General features: G+C 37.6%; 1 protein-coding gene across 1 annotated transcript in view; it reads left to right on the plus strand.

Moving 5' to 3' along the window:
* The window catches only part of PTCHD4 (patched domain containing 4), a 217,344-nt gene that overhangs the window by 34,644 nt on the left and 156,699 nt on the right, over positions 1-26,001 (plus strand). The window contains exon 2 of the mRNA XM_053602640.1: positions 23,131-23,611. Coding sequence (XP_053458615.1) covers positions 23,131-23,611 — 481 coding nt within the window. The remainder of the gene's footprint in view (positions 1-23,130; positions 23,612-26,001) is intronic.

Genomic DNA, 26,001 nt, shown 5'->3' on the forward strand with positions numbered 1-26,001 from the left:
ACACCCTCCCTAGGACACTTTTCAATTTTGTTTTCAATTATTGCGCTCATTCCAATATGAACAATAGTATCTTTAAGATCCTAAAATATAAACTTATTGTAATGCTTTCCCACCTTCAGCTTTTACCTATGAGACCTATAACCAAAGGGTCCCTGGGTAACCCTCATTTTTTTCTATGCAATTAGGAGAGCGTAGTAACAGGCAACTGCTAATCTTCATATCCATCCGGAATTTGTTGAGGGGCGGGGTCCCGGATCCCCAAACCCAGATGACCTGGTTCAATTACCAGGCAGAACAAGAAAGTTCGACTGAGACCCAGTGTGAAGCATTAGGAAAATGAGTAGAAACCCAAAGTGAAACTGGAGCAGCTCGGGCAGCAGGAATAGAAAGCAGAAGTGCCTCGTCCTCGCTGTATTTACACCACACACAACTCTCAGAGCACTTCCAAGGAGAGCTGAAGGGGTCTCTCTCATGAGGGGGCGTGCAAACACCAAGGGGAGGTGTGCAGAGGTGTGAATCTCCTTTCTCCCCATTTGAGATTGTTTGTGACTCTTCCATTGGTCTCTCCGCGCCTTCAGGCAGCTTTGTTCTTTTCTATTAACCATTGACTGTTGCCATTTTCTATTGGTCGTTGATTACCTAGATTACCTCATACTCACATTCTTTTCCCTTTTTTGGTAAGAACTGCTGAGTTCAGACCACAGTGTTCCAGGGGAGTTTCTATGGGCCCTCCAGACTTCGTTATTCAATAGGCCAGGCTTTCCTCCCAGCCCCTCGAACCCTCATAAGTCTAATCCCTCCATGGTGAGGCTCATACTCAATCATCCCTCTGTCAGGTTCTACCTGGCCACTGCACAGGCTCATCCAGGGGTCACTGTCTTTAGACTTCTCTCCTTATCTAAATGTGTCATCACTGAGGTCTAATGTGACATTTCAGGACATGTGCACCTGTATTTTTTGTAAAATAAAAATGGTGATTATATTTGTCACACAAAAGAAATTACACAACTAATGTTAATCAAAGGTGTTACAGTATACTCAAGCTACAGTACAATATCTCTTTCCCAATGTCCAGTGGCCAAGGGTTTTCTAGGAAATATAGTGCCCACTAGGGCTGTAATACTTCAAGGGATGTACATGTTTGACTTTTGAAACCTGTTTATTTAATGGATGGTTACTTCAATGCCTTGCTCTGGGCTTTCCAAGGTAAAAGATCGTTGCTCTGGGCTGCTACTGAAAAGGGGATGGCACCCACGTTAATCATTCCCTCCAGAATTAACATTCTTAAGAATATTTCAGGGCAGCGCCTGTGGCTCAAGGAGTAGGGCGCCGGTCCCATATGCCGGAGGTGGTGGGTTTAAACCCAGCCCCAGCCAAAAACCAAAAAAAAAAAAAGAATATTTCAGAAAATGTTACCCCCACCTTCATTGCTGCCTAGTGCATGATTATAGCACCTATTAGTAAAAATTTCAGGCCCAAATAAGAAGACAAAGGCAAAGCTATGAAAAGATCTTTGAGGAAAGGCAGAAATCACATAAAAACTCAGCACTGGTCCAGCTACCATTTTGAAATAAAGGGGGAAAAATGTATTAATTAACCCAATCCTCTCCATCTGCCTGTAACTTTCATGCTTCGCCCTTCTGTACCGTCATAGTCTGGTATGAGATGTCTCCATGCATCTGGATGAAGACCTTTCAATGAGCATAATATTTCTTCATGCTTAGATTTACTGTGAAAAAGGCCAGGCATGTGGCCTGGCCTGATGTTTGCAATGTGAGCAGCACAAACTCCTCTCTAAATCCACAGATGAACAAAAGTGAAGTCCTGTATTTCTTGATAGAGAGGTGCAGCCAAGACAGTGCTCCTGGAGACATCTGCTGCTGGCCTTGGATGCACGCAGATGCTCATGTGGTTGTTCCTAACAGTTGGGGGCAAAAGAGCACACCAAGCCCCCCAAATTACCAGAAAGTATGGGAAAGAACAAAGCACCACCTTTATTTTTTTGATGATCAAGAGTGCTTCTTACGCTCAGCTTCCTGCAATCTTCACAAAAATGAACATGAAAGATTCATTAATTACAACATTCCGGATCCTCCCAGTTCAGGCTAAGGGAATTCCTGATGTATTGGGAGGAAGTTTAGCTCAGTAACCTTTGAGAGATAGCTTAATAAAGCAGCTGCAAGTCGATTTCAAACTTGGGAATTTCATATGCAAATTAGACCAATTGGTTTCTTTATGCTACTGTAATTCTGTCCTTTTCTGTTCAGAAAAGACACATAATTCTGGAAGAAAAAATTTCTAGCTGATTAGATACATACCACTCCTTGTTCAATAAGTGATTTTTGAGAAGATATTCTATGTTAGGCAATTACAAAACAAAATCAAACACACTTATTCTGCCTTCAGGGAGTTTCTAGTAAAGAAAGGAAGAAATAACAATAATGAAAATGCTGCATTATAATTATAAGCATCATAAGAGAGATTCAGAAAATACCCTAAGATTTAAGAGGAAAGAGATTTCTTCCAGTTTCAGGTTCTTACAATTTTTTTATGTCAATGTTAACTTTTCATTTATCACAGATGAGAGACTTTCTTATAAACGAACTTACCTCACACAATTCTGAAGATTCCTCAGGAATACCATGGCTTTAAGGGTCGTATTTCTTCAACTTAAAAAACTGTCCATGTTCTTAGTATCAGTAAATGTATTAATTTTTCAAAATTGTCCTTAAAGCAATAAGTCATTGCTTTATAAATAGGAGCTCATTTTTGTTAATTCTTTATTACTTAATTTTATTTCTGACTATCCGAGGTGCTGTTATGTCAAATTATATTAGTATTTTGGAAACGTCCCCTGCCACCAAACACACACACACACATACACAAGCTGTTTCCCAGCTTAAAATACTTTGCTGACTCACTTGGTCCTAAATAATCAAGTCACTCTTTATGAACTGTTTTTAGCATAGTCGGTGACCTAATCTAACACCGTTCTTTTCATGACTAGTTCCATTTTTACAGATGCCTAGCTGTGAAGAATTTAATTTGTGAGGTCACCTCTACGGATTTTCTTTCTATTGCACCCACCAGAGAAGAGTGTGTTTTTCTTACACTCGCTTTCTTTTAACTATGTTTTTTAATATCTGAGATAAATTTTCTGGAATCTGTCATTGCTTTATGCTGAGCACATTGTCCAAAGAAGTCCCTGCTTGTGTGGAGAATAACCCAGTCAAGGACAGAGGGTACACCATTATAATGAAATGCAAATTTCTCATTAAAAGGCAAATCCTTCATCACAAAGGTTGAACAGGATGCAGCTTCAACTTGACTGGTGGGAATTCTCTAGTAAGGCGCTGAAAACATTCCAACGAAAGGCTATTGTTAGGATCTGAATCATTTTCATGTCAATGAATTGGAAAAATTAGAGTGCATTATAAGCCCATGTCTTACAAAAAAAAATTATATTGAGATACTTAGTGTCAGCAAACGTGTTGACATGCATTATATAATAATTCCTCATTATTTGTTTAATATGTTTCCCATCATAGTTTATTATATTTATTGGTGAGCTGTTTCATCCAAATAGATTATACATATAGTGTTGCTGCTTTGCAGCACCATCGTGTCTTTCTGAAATTTCCTCCATTTATTCTTCTTACTCCTGTGGATTCTAGCCTCAGTGTCTGGTCTACTCACATTATTCAGTCTCCCTGGAGGTATGGCCTTAGTCACAGACTATAAGCTGACACTTCTGAAGTTTTTTAAAAGTATTCATGACACTTGTGACAGATGGTAAGACCCTGTCTGAGTGAGATGATCTTAACCTGGTACAGAGGCCACTGAGCAATGGGGCTCTGCAGTGGGGGGGAAAAGAGTGGGCTCAGCTCCGAGCCTAGCATCAGCAAGTGAGAATTTGTATCTTAGGAGCAAGGTGAGAGTCGGTGGATGAAGAATTACTAAGAGGAAACATCAAGGATAAGGTGGCTTCTGGCTAAATGGATTTGACGGGATTTTTGCTAAAGGCAGCCAGGGTGTTAGTGGACATCACCTGGGGATAGTGGAGGATGATGAATCAGATTAGATATTTGGGGGCCTACGAAGAGGGAAATCTTACTCTAACTGGATTTCACAAAAAATTGCACATAGGGGCCTAGGAGACGTCTCCAGAGACTGAGTAAAGTTTGCTCAAGTGAAGAATCTTTATTGTTTTCCCTTTTGTTCGGGAAAGAAGACATGTTCTTTTTTCCTTTTAATAACAGGGTAAATTCATTCTGTCATTCTGTTGCCTTTTATTCATTAAAGATGAGCCCAATCATCAGACGCGCAAGGAGAGACTATTTGCTGGCAGGGAAAGCAGTTCACCATTCAACGAGGAGAATTTTTTTGAAAATAACAAAAAAATAAATATGAATAGTTAAAAGAAACTCAGTTTCTGAGTCCAGAGGGTAGTCAGTCAAGATTATTTCTGGATGTTAGACTCAAAATATCTTTCTTGGATGGTGGAGTTGGGATGGTAGTGATAATCAGAAATTTTCCGATTTGAGGTTTGAAAGTGCTCAGTGGTGTCACTGAAGATCCTGCTGACCTGAGTGACACATGCAGCGGTAAACAGGAAACTTGTTTATCTTGTACGCGATTGTTTATGGTGATTTCCTTGAAGTTTCTATCAAGTCATTCAACTTCTGTTTGCAGGGGGTTAGGAAAAGAGCTGCGTTCATTTTTATTTATTGTTATTTATTTTTTACTTCAGAATATGGCAGGAGTGTAAATGTTCTGGTTTCATGAATTGTTTTTGTACAGCTTGAGTTGTCAGTGTAGCCATCACCCAGACAGTGCACATCGTGCTCTTTAGGCTTAAATTGTTCCCCTTTCCACTTGCTTAGTTTCTGCTGACTTTTCCTTCCATGTGTGCTTTTATTTTTATGGAGGTTAAGTAATGAAGACAGGAGAAATATTGGAATTTCAGTTGCAAAAATTGTAGCCAGATACTGGAGGAAACTGGAATTTGAGATCCAGTCCAGTTTACAAGTTAATAACAAAACCTTCAAGTCAATGAATAGGATTAGAATGCCTTACCCACAGGTGTGCTGTGATTTTACATTGAAGCACACTTTTTCTCTGGGTAGTTACCCCATTTCTATCAAATATAATTGCAGTAAGACTAATTCGTTCACAAAATAAATTTGTCTGATTAAACTTGGTCTGATTATTTATATACATCCAGCACATGTGGTCATTGACGGCATAGGTCCCTCTCTCTCTCTCCAAGTTTGCTTTGCTGGTATTATTCATAAGGGAACTCAGATTAGAGTTTAAAAAGTCTGGGAATCCAAACAAGGGACTTGCCACCAGACTTTTCCTTTAGTTCCTATAGATTTAGAAACTTCTTGAGGTCTCTAAGATATTCTGACATTCCTGGACCTGCAAGAAAGTGACTTTCTTTATTCACTTGTAATACCTGGAACCCTGTAAGCAAAGTCCTTGGTTTTTCCAGGGGTCTTTGTAAGCATTAGCTCTGTAAGGTCAGCCTTGGTTTCCTAAAGCTGTCTGGTCAGATCTGATTTTGAAAACCATTGTCAAATATGATATTCCAGTCAAAGTCTTGGCAATATAGTTGATGTTTCTGAATATGCTCTATTACAAGGAGAACAAATTCTTACTGAACTTATGCAAATAATTATATTGCCATGAAAACAAGAACATTTAATAAGAGTGCTGGAAGGATCAGGTAGAGAGAAAACTAATTGTTTCATCTTATTTTGAAAAATACATATTACCAAATATATTTTACATATATAACTTAGGAGAAAAGGAAAAGTTATTTAAATCTTGGAAATAAAACTTTAAAAAGTCAGTAAAGTTTCTAGCAGAAAAGCTAAAAATTATAATCGTTCTTATCAGTTCATTCATTTTCATGTAATTAATTTTTGTTCTGCTTGATCTTGGGCTAGCAATTTTATGAACTCCATTTGACTGGGAGTGGTGGAAATTCTTACTTCAATGGCATAGTCTCAAAGATATCAGAGATATGTATTATTTCAGAGTACCATACGTATCAGAGTATTTTTCATAAATCTCTTTAATGATGAAGCATTTGGCCTAGAGTTGATTACACATGCTTCCAGAGATGAATTAAACTCTGGATTATCTGTGGATGACTCAAGACTTAAAATGATTGAGGTTAAAAATCTGATGAGAGTTCATTTCATAAAGAAATTTTAGTTTTTTTCTGTAGCATGTAAAGTTTAAAACAATATCTCAAATTATGTCTGTTAGCATTGTATGAGGACATAACAAATTTCTAGGAATTTCACACAATTTCTGGAACACATGTTAGTAAGGGAAACTCATACAAATATAATGTAAAGAAAGTGCAGCATCATTTCTTATTTGAGAATGCTTCCCATGCAATTTAGCACATCACATAAACAGAATTATTTTTAACATCTCTCATTTCAAAAGGTGAAAGAACAAATCCTTTGATATTTTCCAGGAACCATCTGAGAAATCTCAAAGTTAGCTCTAGGTCAAAAAGACTTCATTTTGAATTTTATTTTTGCAAGTTGTCAAAAAGTATAAAAGATTTGAACATGTGATAAAATAGACTCATGGATTACTATGAAACAATACTTAGGTTCTTTAAAATCAAGAGCATAATAGAGACTTGCACAAAGCCCAGGAAATTATTTTTGTAGGACACAGGATTTTTCTTTTCCAGGATGATTTCTTCCAAGATAAAGAAAACGTTTTTACAGATTATTATTAAGAACAGACCAAAAAAAAAATCAAAGAAAACTGTGTTGGTTTAACAGAGAGAAGACCAAATTATAGCTTTGCACCAACGTACTTTTGATATTGTCTTTTTCTTTTCTTTTTTTTTTTTGTATTATTTCAGGTTCATCCAGGGTACAAAGAATTAGGTTACACTGTTTGCATTTGTTAGGTAAAGTCCCTCTTAGAATTGTGTCCCACTCCCGAGAGGTGTGCCGTACACCATAAAGTTGTGCCCTTTGAGTGGAGCACCCCCATCCCCCACGTTCCTCCCCTCTCTCTCTCTTCCTTCCCTGCCCCTCACATTGAATTGATCTGAGTTTTCCTCTTATGTGTGTGTGTAATAGATCCTCTACTGGCTTCATATTAGAACTGAGTACATTAGAGTCTTGCTTCTCCATTCTTGTGATACTTTACTAAGAAGAATGTGTTCCAAATCCACCCACGTTAATACAAAAGGTGTAAAGTCCCCATATTTTTTAATGGCTGAATAGTATTACAAGTCTCTTTTTTGAATGTATGCATTTAAATCTTAGCTAGCTTGACCATATATAAAGCTCCCTTTTCAAGATTCCTCATCCAAAAACCTTCCAGAACTTTCTTATATACATTTAAGTTTTGTCCCATGTTTTTCCTCTATCTTATTCTAGGATACCTAGTCAGATTATTATAAGAAAACATTTTCTTTTAATCTTACAAAACCAAATGTTTTATACTCTATATTTCCTCTTCCAAGAAATCCACCCTACTTTCCTTGCCTACTTTTCACATACAGTTATTTTCCTTCACTCTTTTTATTTCTAGTAGCTTAAATTCCAAATATTGAGTGAATATTAAGAAGTGGACAATGGTAAATTGTCTTTCACCTACCAAGATTATATAGCAAATTAGCAATTGTTACGAGTATATCATCACACTTTATTATAAGTATGTACTTTTTCATAGTATAACTCCTCATTTTTATTAACAGACCCAAATATATTTTAGTTTTACTGTACTATATGAAAATGATATCTAAAAGCATATAGGCCTTAAATTATAGTCAGTAATATAGTAATGAATATTTTGATAGTTGATCTTATTTAGAAATAATCTAGATTTTTAATGAATATCTATTCCTTAATTTAGCAAAGCTCAAAAGTTGCAAGTTACCAAAAACAATTTTGGAAACTGTGTTCAGGCAGACATATTACAACATTAGATGAAGCTAGTCATCATCATAAGTTATTTTCCTCCTATTTTTAACCTTACATAACTAGTAAACTCAACTACAAAAAATATGTATATGTGACTGTTCAAATTATACTTAATGCTGACAATTTGAAAGACATAGATGTTTCTATGAAACCAAAAATATTCAACTAATCTCACTTATCAAAAATTTACCAAGTGACATGGAGTTGAAAATCAGGAGCATTTCATTTATATGAAAATTTATTTATCTCTAAGCCAAAGACAAATCTTGCATGTTCTCACTTGTGCATGGGAGCTAAATATTAAAACAATTTGATCTTATGAAGGAAGGGAGTAGAATGATGATTACCAAAGGCTGGTAAGTGTAATGGCAAGGTGGGGATAAAGGAAGATGGTTAATGGATACAGTTTTAATAAAATTTTGAAAGCATTTTATAAATTGAATTTGAAATACCCTCATGATGTAGAAAAATATTACATAAACATAGAATATCTACATACACATATATAAAACACAAAAACATATGTAAACATATGAACAAAGATCTTATAGCTTTCATTCAAAAATTTTAGCTATGAATCAATAAAACACAGTAATACAAAACTCACTGGTTTATATGAAATAGTTAGTGCTTGTCCCTTCTCCCCTTTACATTTTTATCTGAGTTGTATTTCTGATGAATATAAGACAAGTTGCAGTTAGGTACTCAGAGAGACCTAAAGCTTTTTACCAACATACAGGGGGAAGATTTTTAGTATTTTCTTTGCCCCAATATGTAATCTTATGGAGGCCAGGGGCTACCTTTAAGACTGAGGATCTATCTAGCAGGTGTCTGGATGCCTCCAAAACCCATCTTAGTGGATACAAGTATCCAGGCTCCTTCCAATCAGACTTTTTTTATCTTTCTGAGTCTCTTGAGAGCCTCCAAAGGAGGGTAGGGGGCCTAAAGGTTGTGTGACTGTGGGGAGCCAAGAGCTGAAGTGGGAAGGAAAATATCTGGCAGGAATCAGATGAGGAATGGATGGAGTGTGAGTTTGAAGGGGACGTAGCAAAGGCGCCAAGGGGAAGAGGGAGGAGCCAAGACAATGGGAAGATTAAGGCCCTGTGGAAACAATTTGGAGAGACCTTAAGTCTCCCAGACAGGAACTGACACTCTCCATTGTCCTCAGCAAAATCATGTCAACAAGAAGGAAGTAGATAAAGTTGGCAGAGTGTACATTCATCAAGGGTTGAGGAGAGGGGATTCAGCAGACTGAAACGTTCCCATGAGGGAAGCAGGATCAAATAGAGCAGAGACACGTCATAGACAGCCTGGAGTAAAGATTTCCAGGCCAGGGGCTCAGACAATAATCCCCTTCAAGAATGAGATCCAGAAGGAAGAGACCTGCCGTCCAAGAAGCAGGGGAGTCATTCCCACTCAGCCACTCAGAGCAAGAAGCTGGAGGAAAGATTCTGCTGTCAGAGGCCACATCTAACACGTGCATCTCAGCAGAAAGTTTTCACCCTCTGCAGTGATGATTCCAAAGTCCTCAGGTTGAGCTTTCTGCTTCCTGCTCATTCTGGGTGAGCAAGACCTGTCAGGTTATGTTGCTCAAACTGTTCCTTGAGTGAGTGGTAGGACTCACTGCCCTTTCCAACTGGGAGGAGTTCTTGATTTTTCCAAGTTGGATAGCCCAATCCTGAGTGCTGTTCCATTCCTATAGAGCTTAAACCAGCATTTCTTTGCAAAAAGCTCCAGTAAGATCCAGGCAGCTGCCAGCTCCAGTTCTGATGAAGTGCTGCTTTTGGTGTGTGTGTTGTTATTGATGTTTTAAATAATGCATTGACATAGCAGCATGCATTTGGAAAAACTTTCCCCTAAATACTTGCTTATGTAACTAATTGCAGTGGCTCCAAATAGCCCTGATCTTTCAGTCAAAGCAGACACCCACTTACGGAGTTAATTATGCTTCCACAAAGAGCTTTCTGTATAAATGAAGGACACTAGACAGTTTTCAGAATTTCTCTAAAGTAGAGAGCCTCTCACTTTACTCAGATGGCATGATACAGTCACCTTGAACCCTCTAACTACTAGAAAAAATATAAAGAATTAATTGTAAACATTGCCACAATGTTTTTAAGAACGATGGAGTCCTTTTGTGCAAAAATAGCCTACTTTGCAGCAGGTATTCTCAAAAAGTAGTTTTCCTGTCAAATGTGTTAAGTGGGGGCAACCTCTGTGTGCACCCTTGTTTGTATTTGCATTGGTCATCGCGTATAACATAATTCACTTGAATTAAGATATCTGCTATTAGTGACAATGATTAAATACACTGATTTATGTTAACACTCCTCCAGACGCAGTGTTCTTGGCACTCTTGGGTAAACAACAGGGATGCCTATGACATGTTAACGGTGTATCAGAAAAAATGTTCAACATCTAGGCAAGCTTGAAATATTGTACTGAAACAAATACAGTATAGTGAAATCAAACGATGTTGCAAATTATGTTGATGAAATTGCATTCTGAACAATCTGGTAGAGAGTTCAAATAATGGGAGAGCAAACATAAAGTGAAATCACGTGAGTGCAGGGTCACCTCATCAGGCTTTTGCATGCTGTCATTTTATATATGAAATTTAAAGTTAAGTGATTACGGGAGAGACTCCTTCCCGCCTCCACCAGATCTCGGATCGTAGGATGTCTACAGTAAAGAGGATAAGCTCTGTGAGCTCAGGTGTCCCACTAAGTTTTCCCTGATGATGACTTGTTTCCCAGCTTAGAGAAAGCCCAGGTATGGGTGGTCATTTGGAATGTATTAGAGGGAAATTTGAACTAACTCACCTGTTTCTATTGAAAAAAAAAACAACAGATGAAATCTATCTTTCTAAGCTGTGCTGACCTGGGAATAAGTTTGAGGTCAGAGATTAGACCTCCAGAGCTGGACCATAAGCAGGACCTTTTCTTCCCCCTTTTAGCTAAATATACCCTACTTAGGAATTCCAGGAAACGTTCTATATTTTGCACTGTAAGCTGAGAGTTGATGGAATGTTTTTGCTGTCAAGAGCCATGATGTGTCTTTATTTATTTGAGATCAATTAATCATTTGACCATCATCTTTTGATTAAATAATAATGGTTGATAGAACCCTACAAAATAGCACACAGGATGTCATCCCTCTTCAAATATCAACAAACTTAATTCCCATAATAAAGCTTATGAGCTTTACAGTCGCATAGCAGGGCGAAAAAGTGGCTCAAATAATCTAAGTGACTTTCCAAAAGCCGCAGTGGTAATAAGGGGTAAAATAAACATTCAAACCCCAGTTCTCTGAAGCCCAACCGCTATTGCCAGCCATGTTGCCACAACGCCAAAGGGGTTTTGCCATCACTGCTGTTGTAACCAGGTCATGTGACCTCTGGGGTCCACTGTCAGTCTTTTTTCCAACTACTGGAGGAGAAGAAATCTCAATCTGCTTTTTAACGTTTTCCAAAAGCAGGTTTGGGAGAATTCTCTATGCTAAAGTTTGGTCCTTTAAAAAGAAAGTTGGTGATTTGTTGAATAAAAAACATTGGTTGTCAAATTATCAGAAAATGGGCTACTGAAACTAGGCACTGCCCCATTTTGGAAATTTTTTTTTTTTTTTGTAGAGACAGAGTCTCACTGTACCGCCCTCAGGTAGAGTGCTGTGGCATCACACGGCTCACAGCAACCTCTAACTCTTGGGCTTACGCGATTCTCTTGCCTCAGCCTCCCGAGCAGCTGGGACTACAGGCACCCGCCACAACGCCCGGCTATTTTTTTTTTTGTTGCAGTGTGGCCGGGGCTGGATTTGAACCCGCCACCCTTGCCATATGGGGCCGGCGCCCTACTCACTGAGCCACAGGCGCCGCCCCCCATTTTGGAAATTTAAGAAACCAACGTAAAAGAGAAGGGCACGTTTGATTAGAGGTCCTGTCTCCAAAACCCATGAGATAGGGCTGGTATTAAAGGAACGGACACAGCCATGAGGGATAGGTGAGTGTTTTGGAAGCACCAGGATTCATGTTTTACGTACTGAAGGTAGTTCAACTCCCCAGGGCTGGAATGTGGGTTGTCTTGCTTAAAATTGGCCTTATTATAATACTGAATTCACAGTGATAATTGCTTGCTTTATAATGAGACTGTGTACCTTAATTTTTTTCCTGATTATATAAAATCTAATTAAATCAATGTCAAAACCTTTTGGGGTTATCCAGTCGTATATCATTTTGCTCATTATAACTTACTACCCCTGGACTTGTTAAGATTACCATATTTTCCAAACAGAAGTGGGGATGTATGACCGAGCAAAAGATTTTAATTCGTAAAATTATTAATTGGAAAACCTCACAAAGTATAAAACTAAAAACACATGAGGACAAGTGTTCCATGCTTTGGTCTTATTTAAATCCTAAAATGACACAAGCCTTTTAAAGCTTGTTTCCTTGCTTATAACACACCTGTGTTGGTAAGTCAATTCCCTTGTACATCAAGTGTTATAAGTGGAGGGCAAGCTAACCTTATTAGACTTAAACAAGACAACCAGAAAAGCATTTCTTTTTCCTCTCAAGAAATACAGAATTTTTTTATTCTGAATCTTCAATTATTTTTAGTTAATAATTTTGCAATAAGTTAAAAATTATCAAGCAAAATATGTACTTTACTTTTGAATTAATTTTTCATTCATCTATTTTATATTTTTTAAAATTTTAGCTTCCAAAAGCATCTAGGTACTCCTTTGCTAGATATTCAAGAGTACAGCATTTAATACAAAGACTAGCTCCATGTGCTTGACATCACATCAGCCCAGAAAATGGAAACACACTTGCAAAGGTGAGCTGTTATGCTCTCATCTCCTATTCTGAGAAAAGTAATATTTAGCCCCCACATGGACTGCATGATAGAAGAATACTTACTTTCTTACCTTTATTAAAAGACTCTCAGTTATTTTAATATCTCTGAAGCTGAATAACTTGGCCGTAGTAATGAACACTTGTACAGAGCTCATTAGAATGTATATCACACACTATATTTTCAAAGAATGTCTGCCCTTTTGGGGATTAAAAAGAAAAAGTAATTGAGTGAAGATAAAGAGGCTTAAGCAAGTATTGTATTTTTTATCTAGTATTTTACTGCCATAGTTCAATACTTATTCCCCCACTGTGGCTTTGAGGTAGTTATCTTTCAAGTAAGGGAAATATAGTGAAAGGGAAAAAAAAAACAAAACAAGGAAAGGGGGTGAGAAAGGGGGGAAAGGAATAGGAAAGAGGGAGGGAGAGGAATTGAGGAGACAGAACAAGGAAGTGGGAGGGAGGATGTTCACAGAGGACAATGAGACATGAAGAACTCAATATCTTCAGTAGAAATTCAAGAGTCACCTTTGTTTTATCAAAAGATTAAGACACAACTAACTTTATCCACAACTGCAAATAACTGATATATTATCGATTCCACATTCTTTCATAATATGTCCATTGCTTTACATTTTCTTGAGATATGGGTCCCACATTGGTTTCCTTTACTTTGGAAAAGGTTCCACTTTCATTTCTTAGGTTCAATAAACCTAAAAGTCTTGTTGGAGTGGTAAAAATTGGTACACATAGTTAATAATAGTAAAATACAACATGTATTAATTAAAAGACGAGGTCCCTTGGTGCAACCTTAGAAAGCAAAGCAAAATAGAAATTAGAAAAGTTATGTTTATAAATGGAGGAAACTACTTCCAAGCTACATTAATTAATGGTAAATTTCCTGGAAGTTTTACTCACCTTCATATTCTAGACCTCTGCAATTATGCCTATCTGGATAAAAAAATTAAAAAATAAATACAAAAACCCATAAGCCAGCTTTCATTTAATGGGCTGCTTTATGCATAGAAAATACTCACAAAAAATTATTTGATTGCTGAAATAATTTGGGCTTTGTTAGCAAATTAAAGGGGAAAAAATGTACAAGATGGAAAGGTACAAAGGTAAAAATGAGAAGACACTCATAAGGCCAGTAAAGGACTCAAGTTCAATATGAGGAAAGTGATATTGAGCCACCAACATCCATAATCTTTTCTTGGAAAATAAAACATCATTTAACCAAGCTCACGGTAGAGCAGTTCTGGAGTTAAGCACTTTTCACTATCATTAGCAGACGGAAATCTTCTGGTATTCACCTGTAACTTTGCAGAATACTTTCATTCGTTACGTCTCAATGGACAAAGCCACACTCCTTTGTGAAGAGGGATGAATTACCACAACTCAAGTAAATTTAAAAACTGCAAAACAGATGGCTTAGAACTTGAGCCTGGGAATAAGGAAGTCCTGATTCTTGGTCCTTCTTTCTCTCCCATTACTTATTGAAGTGAAATTTGATTAAATTTCATACCTAATTTATCCCTCCCACTATGCTCAACCCTTTGTTGATCTCCTATAACATTCACTTTTATTATTTTCCTGTTGAGTCAATAGGATTTTTCTAAAGATAATATCAAATAGCCTAACCAAGAAAGTAGAAATGACCTATAATCCCCTACTGAATATGAGCTAATATTATTTCCTTTGATTATTCATCAGTACATATTTATTTTTGCATTTATTTTTGAGATCAGGCAGCATGTATATAATTTCAGCAGTGTCTTGCTCCATGCTGATTAATTCTCCTGCCATCTTAGTTATGTGCTTTGTTTATATAACAAAAGTAGAAATTCTTCAAGGAAGAGGGATTGCCTTCCCTTTTCTCCATCTTGTTTTCTAGATGCAGGCTAGCAATCTGTCTTCTCAGATACCCCGTGCAGATATTATTTGTGTGAATTTATTAGATGTCATGAGAATATTTAGAATGAGTAAAATCACTTTCAACAACTTTCAAAAGTAAATTTTTTGCCCAAATTCTCTCAACGCTCCAGAAGAGATGATTTTTTGGGAAAATCCCAGGTATGGGGAAAGTTTATTTTCAGAATAGCGTGCACTCTGTAAGATCTGAAAAATCTCTTTGTGAAACTTACACAATTGGTGAGGTAAGTCCTGCCTTAGGCAAAGCTGTGAAGAAGGCAAAAGATTATCTTATATCCCCCCACCCCCCATACCCATTTCTATCCCCAGGTCACACCTGAAGCTCATTTTTCACCCTGCAGTGAAAGAAAGCTTTTGAAGAAACACATTACCATGCTCACCGTCAGTGCCTGTGTCTGGGTGATCACTCTTCTCTCACTGTCTCACCTGGTGTATGCCAATCATTCTCAGAGTCCCAGGGAATTCAACACGCTTACTGTCATTTCTAGACCTTTGTGCATGCTATGCCTCTGGCCTGGAAAGCCATTTCTGTCTATGTCCACCAACCAAACCCTCCATTTTCACTTGGATAATTGTCACACAAGTTTTCGGTCTCAGCCGGGACACCATCTTCTTTGGAAAGCCTTCCAAGCGGCCTAGGCCACCCCTCTCGGTGCTCCTTAACATCTTGTGTTGACCAATGTGATTATATTTTTTAAAACGTCTGCCCACTTACTTCTGCTCCTCTACTTCCTACTCTACCCCAGACCCATCGGCTCTTTGAAGACAGTAACTGCAGCTGTTCACCCCTCCATCCTCAGTAGCTGCCTGGCACAGGCATGTGCTCATTGAGTATTCCTTGGATGAACGAATAAGGTGCCCTTCTCACCTGTTTCCACCTATGTGTCACATCCTTGGGTACCCCCATATATTCACCACATTAGTTCCCCAAGTAGATACCTTCACTGCCTAAGCTTTGGATTCTCCCTAACTTTTCTATTTCCATGAGAATGTTTTGAACTCTACCCTGAGGTCTGAGTCTGATCTACCTTTCTGGTCAGAGGTGCTAATGGCTCAGGTGTCATTCTCCTAATGTAGTCTGTAGTTGTAAACTAGAGTCTTTTAGATGAGATTTTCTTAGCCCAAAAGAAAAGCAATAATAGCAGGACTTTTGATCTTTCTACTGAAGGGGGTACTATACATAGCGACTTTGCATTCCTTAAATGTTCTTACATGAATGGTGGCAACTTTCCTTACGGAGGTCAGCATAAGAGCTAAGGGTTGCTTCATACGGAATACTTGTCCTTGAGTAGTTACTGGGATCCCTTTGTGAAAGATTCATGTAAGAACAGTAATAGTGCTTTTCATGGAGATTTTTGGGATAGGATCTCTAATAAGACTTGCAGAGAAATGGAAAGGACATTATTATTAATATATGACTCACAAATTTTTAATGCAGGTATTAACTCTCCTTCTATACATGTTTATAAAGTTGGGTAAAGATTCTGCAAAAATAGAAGATAAATTAAAATGTATTGGGATAGTATGTGATAAGTATAGCAGAGAGGATACTAATAGACATCTCAAGATCATAGGAATTTTACTATCTAAGAAATTAATTCATCTGGGCTATGGAGAGATGATTTACATCTACGTAAAACAGGGTGAATTCCTTATCTTCCTCCATTTGAGAAGTCTCTCTGGAGGTTACTCAAGGATAGGGAGAAAAGTCACTTGGTCCAGATTTAGAAGAAGATAAAAAGCACCTTGTTTTTAGGGAAATGAGCATGGGTCCTGTGTTTCCCCTTTCTTCTAATTTCTACTTTTTTGTTTAGGGAAGATTTCTCTAGCATACATCATAGTGTCTAATGACTTTACCACCAATGAATCATTAAATACATAACAAGTAAGATCTATGGAAATACTATAAGCCAAAACTTTATGAATACATTGGAGATGAAGAAGTTGGCATTCAGAGAATTAAGGCAGCGTGTCCTCTGTCACCCTGCTGTACAGTAACAGAACTAGAACTTGGAAACCAGGTGGCTTGGCCCTGTACCCTGTGTTCTTTTCATGGCATGACAGACATTTGCTGGGAAATGTGGAATGATCTGAGATGGCTGAGTGAATAAACAGTATCATTTAAATATTTCACTTATGCCATTTGTGACCACTACTCTAAATATTTTATATGTGTTAATACATTCTGTTATCACACTGCCTACATGATTTTTATTTTAACCAATAAAAGAATTGACACACAGGGAGCTTCGGACCTTTGCACAGCATGTCAGTGGTGAGGCTGGGCCTCTGAGCAAGGCAGTCTGGGTATATAATTGCTATATTGTACATCCTCTCATTGAAGTATATTCAGAAATTATCCAAATATACATGCAATTATGTTAAGAGCATGAGTGTTGGAGTCAGAAGCTAGAGTCGAGTGACTGGCTGTGCTACTTAGTAGCTATCGGTGTGGAATCTCACGCTCATTACATCCTCTCCCAACCCCAGGGCTCTTATTTGGGTCTGGAGTCTACTCTAGTATAGTACTTCCCCTTCAAGGGACTGGAACAGTTGCCTAGGATAAATGCAAATAAAGTTCTTATGCCTTGGAACTGGATCTGCCATATGTGTTAAAGATTTGCAACCAAATCTCAGTTACTTAATATGCTGGAGAGCTCTGTTAAACTTATTTCACATTCTAGTTGGCTAAAGCTTTATTTCATTTCAACAACACAGAAATATTGTTTTTTAACCTTCCTCTTTGAAAAAAAAATCTCAAATACAGCATGGTACTTTGCTAGCTTAGTATTGAGACAAAAGAAATTAAATTTATTTTTTTATTTGGGACAATTTGAGAATGACTTGATTCTTTTTTAAAAAGTAAGTGCCTTTTAGGAACTTACTTTATCTTTTTTTATTTTTATTAACTATGTAGCTGTGGAGTGGAAAATCAAGGTAACTGAGGTTTTCATTTAATCGTAGCATGTGTATACATGTGACATCAGAAATAAAATAAAAGTTAAGACATAAATGTGAGGAAAAATCTTGTAACAAATAAAATGTTGCTATTCCTTTAGAGATGTCACCATCCACCATATACAGGAAGATTTTTTTTTCAGCAACAAGAGAAGACCGACTGATATTTTTGCAGTGTCCTCCTTATTAAAAATCAATGAAATCTGAATGACAGCCATCTTGGACAAGAGCTGTGTTGCCAAATTATTTTGCAGTCACAGAAAGCATCTGCATGTTGACATAGTACACATAGAGAACAAATGTTACACTTGCTTCCCCAAATTTCAAAGCATCCTCAAGTATTTTTTTCTCTGAACTATTATCTATGACCTTAATGTCTCCATCCTCTCCAGTCGCTTTTAGAATGTATTCTTTTAGCTATGGGAGTTTAATTTGTTCTTCCTGTACAGGTATATATTGGGTGGGAGTAATTTTAAAAGCTATAAAGTCACCTTAAACTGAGAGCTAACGAAGTCAAGAATTTTTTTTTCCTCTCTAGCATTAGTATTGCTGGAGAGATAATGTGACGAGCTGCTTTACAGGGCAGTGGGATTGCACCGTGACTTACAATTCCATTGATTCACCTTGGAACAATTTACCTACACGAAACTGCCTTACCTGACATTTTCTTACACTGCATCAAGAACCTGAAATACTGCAGGGCCCTTCTAACTGAGCTCTTTCCTTTAAAGAGACCTCTACTCCCTAAATCATTTTCCACCTTGCAATGAGAATGAGAACTTCGAAAAGTAAATCATGTCTTTTCCTTGCTTCAAACTGACCAGTGGTTTTGCATTGAGGGACAATTAAGTCCAACTCTTTGATAAGACTTTCATGGCCTGTACTGGAGAGGCCCTAATCCCTTCCCTGGCTTCAAATCCTATTACTCCCATCAGTTCCTTGAACATCTTGTACCATTTTTCGCCTCGAGGTCATGATACTTGCAAATTCTATTCCCTGACACTGCGTAGACCCCCTGTCTCTTTAACTGCTTTACGGCTCATGTTTGGTGTACAGTGAAAATGGAACAGGAACATATTTGAAGAAAATGCTACGCTAGACGAAGCAGATTGAGGAAAGGATAAAGTTTGTTGTCTTCGGTACTAATTTCTACGTGTGCCTTTTTTCATCTGAGTCCCTACTGTTCTCAGGAGCTTTGCGCTGCCTCTTTTCCTGGCATTGGCAAAGTAGTTCCTAAAATGTAAGCTATTAATTACATACACCTGAAGGGGATTCACTCAGATAACAAATATTAGGGAAGGTTTACCATACACCAAGCTTCGTTCTAGATAGAAGGGAATTATCACCAAGCGAAGCAGGAAAGGTGTCAGCTTTCAGCAGGTACACATTCTAGCCGAGAACATAGAAAAGGCGCAATTAAATGATGACAAAAAACCATTTCCGACAGAAAGCGTTAGTGAGAAAAAAACAAACTAGGACTATGCGATAGAATGGTTTCAGGGAAAGAGGTGCCCAGTTTAGATCCAGTGGTTCAAATACTTTCTCTGAAGCTAAGCCTCCATGATAGGAAGTAGCCTGGACCACAAGGAGAACAGAGCAAAACATTCCGGGGAGAGGGAGGAGACGGCAGAGGCAAAGCCCATATGTGGAAATTAAGTTTGTGTGTTCAGTGAGTCAGAATAAAGGCCAGAGGAACCGGAGCTGAGTTCAGGAAAAGAGCAGGAGGAGACAGTCTGAGGCTTCTGTAGCAACGTGCCCTGCAGGGCCTTGTAGGCCTGGCAAGGGGCTTCTCATGTGTTCCTCCTGCAAGTGGAAGCCGGCAGAAGGAATTGTAGATAAATGCACCTTTATTTACAAAATATTTATTACAAAATTTTGTAATTTTTTGGAACAATTTACCTACGCGAAAAATTTTGTAATTTTGTATTACAAAGAAGTGGCCAATACGTAGAGAATATTTTGTAAATGTTTTGTAGCTGTGGCTTCAGTGTGGAAAATAGATGGAAATTTCCCATCTATGTAAAATTTATTGAAGAGCAGAAATGGACACAGGGATATGAGCTAGGGAGCTAGAGTCACTTAAAGGTAATGATGCCAGTTCAAGTTCAGTGAAGCAGGCTTATATACCAGCGTTGAAACAACAAGTTACTATCTTCTTAGATTTTTAGGATTTATCTTTATTGGGACATAACTGTGACTTTTGCACTTAAGGTGATTTCAGAATTTATGTAGGAGGTATTCTGGGAAAGAAAGAAGTTGAGTCAATATACAGTATGCACTATCAGTAGGCAACTGCTTTAGGAGAGAGGACAGTGTTGAAAAGGAAGATGTACAAGTGAAATAAGTTTTAATTAGAAAGAAAAATTATGGAGAGCAGCAAACTGGCTTTCCTGAAATCACTCCCATAGGATTCTATAGGATTCTTCTGGACTTGGACTCAGAAGATCTGAGCTGGAACTGTGAGTTTATCACTTTAACTAACAGGTTTATCGTCTCTGAATCTCTGGGTTTGTTCATCTATTAAAGAAAAGGGGTCTATCGTATGATTGGTAAGACATTGATCAGTTATAAAAATAATCTATTTATGGCTTTATTAGTTATAATAATATCATTTCTTATATTCAGATATCTTCGGAGAAATTGTATTTTCATACAATAAAGGAGCTAAAATATTATTTAAATATTATTTAATACGTATTAAGTACTTATCCTTGTATAGGTGAGAAAACCAAAACCTAAAAGGATAAATGAGTTTCTTATCCAATCAGTGTGAGCTGCAACTCAGGTTACATGACTCCCAATTAAGCATTCTCTTTGCTGGTCATTTTATACCTCCAAGGAAGTTCTGCCCAGAGGATAATAACAATATTTGTAATATTTAGGTACATTCACTCTTTATTTCTCCTACATAGAAGTTTCAATGAATGGCTAGTTTGAGACACAAATGAATTCTTCTTCCACTCTGTACAAAACAACAGAATTTTCCATACACATAATGTATCCAAGTATTTCTCAGGACTATAATGAGTACGGTGATTGGGCCAACTGCAGATACAAGATGTGGACCTTTCCAGAACAGTGGAACTTTGGATTTGGAAAGTTCTGGATTCAAGAACATTCACATATTTATTTTGTTCAGGTGCATAGTGGAGATGAATATGAACAAGACATTTATTGTATTTGTTATATTGATTTAAATATATAGGAAATTATGAGACAATAGTTTATCTTTTATAAACTATCTTTTATAATTTTTTGTATAAATTGAAATTAGATGGCTTCAAAGGATGTTAGCAGCTAGCCAGACTCAATGAAGATCTGTTACTTAAAAATTTATATTTGCCTTATTTAAAATTTTGACTTTTGTCCGGGTATGTTATCACCACCCTTCTTACATGCACTATAATCTCCAAGTGAAGCCTTGGGGATGTATAAATCTTTATGTTGCTATCAAATATCTCTGAGAAATCTTTTTGATTACAGAAATGAGAAAAAACAGAGCTGCAATTCTTAAGTAAATAAATTATGCCTTTAAAATAATTCCTCTTGCAAATAATCATAAGCACAAGTCAACATCAAACACGGGACTTTAAAGGAGAAGAAAAAAAGATGGAGCTAAAAATTATACTAAGTTTAAAACAAAAATAAATGGGCCTAATTGAAAATCTATTTGTGCTTACAGGAAGAGTAGAAACTGTATCCCACGATCTTTCAGTTCTGGGACCAGATTCCTCTCTCCTTCCTCAAATCTTGCCTCGTTTTCCACTTACAGCTCATCAGAGCACGCCTAGATTTAATCCAGAGAGAGCCTTGAGCACCTACAACCCAAGTTCCACTTTTAATTTTATAAGGAAAGGGATGGAAAAATTACAAAAATGCTGTGAAAGTGAGAAGAAAACCTTAAGTAAAATTCTTATTAGTAAATATATTATTAAAAAAAAAACACTCATTTTAGAGTTGGTCAGATTGAGTTAAATACGATGAATTCCTTTAGCATGTAGGGGGGAAATGGGCATATGGAATGACTATGAAATTTCTCTCTTGCAATTCCTGATGATCATGTAACAGCATCTGCACTCTCTGTGAACTTCTGTGTTTCATATATACCCTCAAGTATTAGGGTTGCTTCGATTCATGTGAAAGATACAAATATTGACGCCTCACAGTTAGCTGTCTGGACTAAACACATCCACAAGAAGCGCAGCTCACATCTACCAGAGTACATAACGCCTCAGAGTTCTGTGGCGACACCCATCATTACCATGCTATTGGGTTTGTTGCCCTTCCACAGTACTCACTCTGAAATAACTGTGTCTTGCCTTGATTTTGTTATTTTACCTCCTTGTCAGATAAGCGTCTTGTCTAATACACATCTATTTGTGGCATAAATGAACCTTTGTGGCTGCTTCCCAACCAGTACCTGTAAGGCATTTTTGGTGCTGTACTACATTTTGCACCTGCTAATGGATTCAGTATTCTTACAACCATTGCCACTGAAGTACGTGACAATCATGGCAATAATAAAATATCCTAATTAGTTATTAAACTGGTGATGGTGGTAAAGCCCATTAAATGAGAATTACTACTATCAATCTGCTTAAGCAAGAAGTGATTGTTTTTCTTACCAATTTCCTACTGTTTTGATCTTGACTGCTTTACCTCCTGTCAAACTCTGAAATTGAAATGACTTTTGGCAACTCTATTTGAAAATTCTATCAGTCTCATTTGGGAGATTTGTCCACTGTCATCTGTAGGAAAAGGTCAGCCTTACTTGTTGGGGAGAACATTGTATTGAGCGAACAGGTGCTCACATGATATTTAGGAAACATTTCGTTAATTTTAAAAAATGGTACTTTTTTACTGCTCTACAATATGCAATTTGCCCCCAGAATATAGAGAATGAGTAAGGATATTCACGTTTGTGTGTGTTTGTATGAGTGTTGGTGTTGGTGTAGGTGTATGTGTTAGCCCTAGAAAGGTTAGTATATGTTTTTAGAATGGATAATTATTTTAATTTTTGAAATGGCGTTAGTTCATGCCATGCTTCACTTTTGGCTGAAACTGAATCATAAAATTTAATCCCGCAGTAATGAGTTATAATAGATTGCTACAGAAGGAAATGATGAGAATGAGGGTATGGGTGAGCTCAAAATATGTATCTACATTTTTCTATGCATGTGGCAATTCTTGTGTAGCTTCATAATACTCTTTGCATCTTTTTCCAATCTGATCATTATGCATGGTGTCCCATGTAGCTCTAAATGTTGAATATACAATGCTAACTTGCCTCTCCACCCACATCAGTTTCATAATTATAAGCATATATTTCTTCCTATCTTGAGCTCCTTCACATAGAGTAAGAACCTGTTCCCCGGAATGTGCATCCTTCTGGTAAATTAAGTCTTCCCTTTTTCTGTTTTCAAGGATGGGAGGAACGGTTTTATTGGACACCAGCTGGGAGGGGTAGTGGAAGTACCAAACAGCAAGGAGCAGCGGGTCAAGTCAGCCAGAGCTATTCAAATCACCTACTACCTCCAGACCTATGGCTCTGCCACCCAAGACCTCATAGGGGAGAAGTGGGAGAATGAGTTCTGTAAGCTTATGAGGAAACTCCAGGAGGAGCACCAGGACCTCCAGCTCTACTCACTAGCATCCTTTAGCCTCTGGAGAGACTTTCATAAGACCAGCATCCTGGCCAGAAGCAAAGTCCTGGTGAGCCTCGTGCTGATCCTGACCACAGCCACCCTCTCCAGCTCCATGAAGGACTGTCTGCGCAGTAAGCCCTTCCTGGGCCTCCTGGGGGTGCTCACCGTGTGCATCGCCATCGTCACAGCCGCAGGCATCTTCTTCCTCACAGACGGGAAGTACAACTCCACCCTGCTGGGAGTCCCGTTCTTCGCCATGGGTAACTATCCATCCTTGTGGTAATCGGATTCTTACCGGTTTGGGGCAAGGTAGTACATTTTTTAATTCTCAGGTGGAAATCTGTTTGAATTTTGGTATGTCTATGTCATGACGTAAAATTTTCTCTGGGATTGTGTCTGTTTCCCATTATTGGGCCTTTCAGAAAATATGGGATGAACAAACCATCTTCCCACTTAATGTAATGTTGTCAAGGGTTTTTAGGTAACACAACATTAGGATTCCTCAAAAATCGTAGGTCAGGTACTAGGAGAGGATGATGAGAGAAAGAGTTAAGAAGATCTAAGACCTACTTCAAACAAAACTTTGGTGTTCGTATCCACGGGCCATCCTCAAGTTGATGATAGCAATGAGTGAATATTATGAGATGAAAATTCTGAGAACCACTATGACCTAATCTCAAATAACTTCATAAGTAAACTTCATGAATTAATTTCTGTCAGAGATTTTGCACAGAATATATTCCATTCTTATACCTCTATAAAACAAAATATTCCTACTGCTGCTTAGATAGATCTTCTAATATTTTTCATCTCTGGCAAAATAATTAATGAGCATCTTCAGTCATGATTATCCCTTCTTGTAAGTTTTCTCCCAGTTATGTATAAATGGTCTAGAAAATGTTGTGCTCATGATGTGTGTGCATGTGTGTCTTTTTGCAGAGAAGATCAAGTCTGGGTATAAAAATGAGTGAGGGCTCAGCAATGGACTGCGGTGTCTAATCAGGAAAGAGATGATAATTGTAATATCTATGGAAATGCCTAAAGAGTTCTATGCATCAGATGTGATATAATTCCCTGTGTGTAAGAGGGGGTGTACATTTTAAAGAGTAAGCTTTAAATCACTAGGTAGTGAGCTAATATGAGCAAAAGAGTCTTCAGCTATAAAATATTTGTTTTTCATTCCCCAGGTTAAAATCAGATCCAGATTTCCCCCTTTTAATTCACCTTAGCCAACAGTTTTGAGAACATTACAAAAAAGGATTTATATTATTGGTGCTGGGATCGAACTGCTTTATCTGGAAACCCAAATTCGCTGTGGCCGTGTTAAGTTAATCTCCTTAAGCTTCAGTTTCTTTTTGTGTAAAATGATATCATTTTCAAAGAATTGTTTTTTATAAATATAGTGTTACATGTTAATAATTAAAATCTCATAACACATAGTAAATACTCAATAAATTTCAGCAAGTTTCAGTAGCTAAACTGGCATGTTAAGTGCAGTGGAGTCAGTGACGAATAGGAAGGGAACAGCTCTTGGCTCCAAGAAATTGAATCTTTCTGGATGTTGTATACCATCTATAAATGCACATTCAACTAGTAATAAAAATATCTTTTTCTCAAAGAATTACTATATGAAAAATTTTTGCCACCAGGTACGAGTCTGTGTTTCAAATGTTTTTTATTTATATTTGTTTTTGAATTTGGTCTTGTATCTTCAAATAAGGTTTATAAGAATAATACAGCATTGGCTTGACATCTGTAGCTCAGTGAGTGGAGTGCCAGCCACATACACCAAGGCTGGCAGATTCAAGCCCAGCCCAGGGCCTGCTAAACAACAATGACAACTGCACAACAACAAAAAAAGAAAATAGCCGGGCATTGTGGTGGGCGCCCGTAGTCCCAGCTACTCGGGAGGCTGCGGCAAGAGAACCGCTTAAGCCCAAGTGTTTGAGGTTGCTGTGAGCTGTGATGCCACACACTCTACAGAAGGCGACATAGTGAGACTCAGTCTCAAAAAAAAAAAAAAGAAAGAAAGAAAAAGAAAAAGAAAAGAATAATACAGCATGATTCACAAAGGAAACATGATTCATTCCAGGTTGACAAATTAGACACCTTAGAGCTTGCTTGGGCTTTTTCTAAAACTGCTGGTGAACTAATTAGGTAATGGAAAGATTTCTCAGGAAAAAGTGGAATTACAAATACTATATAAATAAGGAGAAAAACTATCCCTCTGGTGTTGAGTTGTAACATAGTCTGTACAAAGCCAGAGTAGTTTTTTCATTCCTTAAACAAATAATGAGCACGAAAAGACAAGGAGAAAAAATCCAGACCCTTCTACACACACTTTGCACCTCTCCTAGTGACCTTTACATTCCTAACTAAACTCCAGATGGTGTAGATGTGGACTTTAAAGAAGACTGGTTAATGGTCCCTCTGCAGTATTCCTGCAGTTAAAGTCCTTAAAATGTTCTGAAAGAAACGTTTCTTTTATGTTCTGAAAACACAGCAATAGAAGACCTTACATATAAACATATACATATTTAAGATTTTTGCTCCATCAAGGGTGAATTTGTTTGGTTGTGTTTGTTGTGTTTATAAAATGATTATGGTAGCAATGATCCTAATAGTGGGTACTACTGAAATAAAAGGAACA

This window comes from Nycticebus coucang, chromosome 9 (assembly GCF_027406575.1).
Source record: "Nycticebus coucang isolate mNycCou1 chromosome 9, mNycCou1.pri, whole genome shotgun sequence".
NCBI lineage: Eukaryota > Metazoa > Chordata > Mammalia > Primates > Lorisidae > Nycticebus > Nycticebus coucang.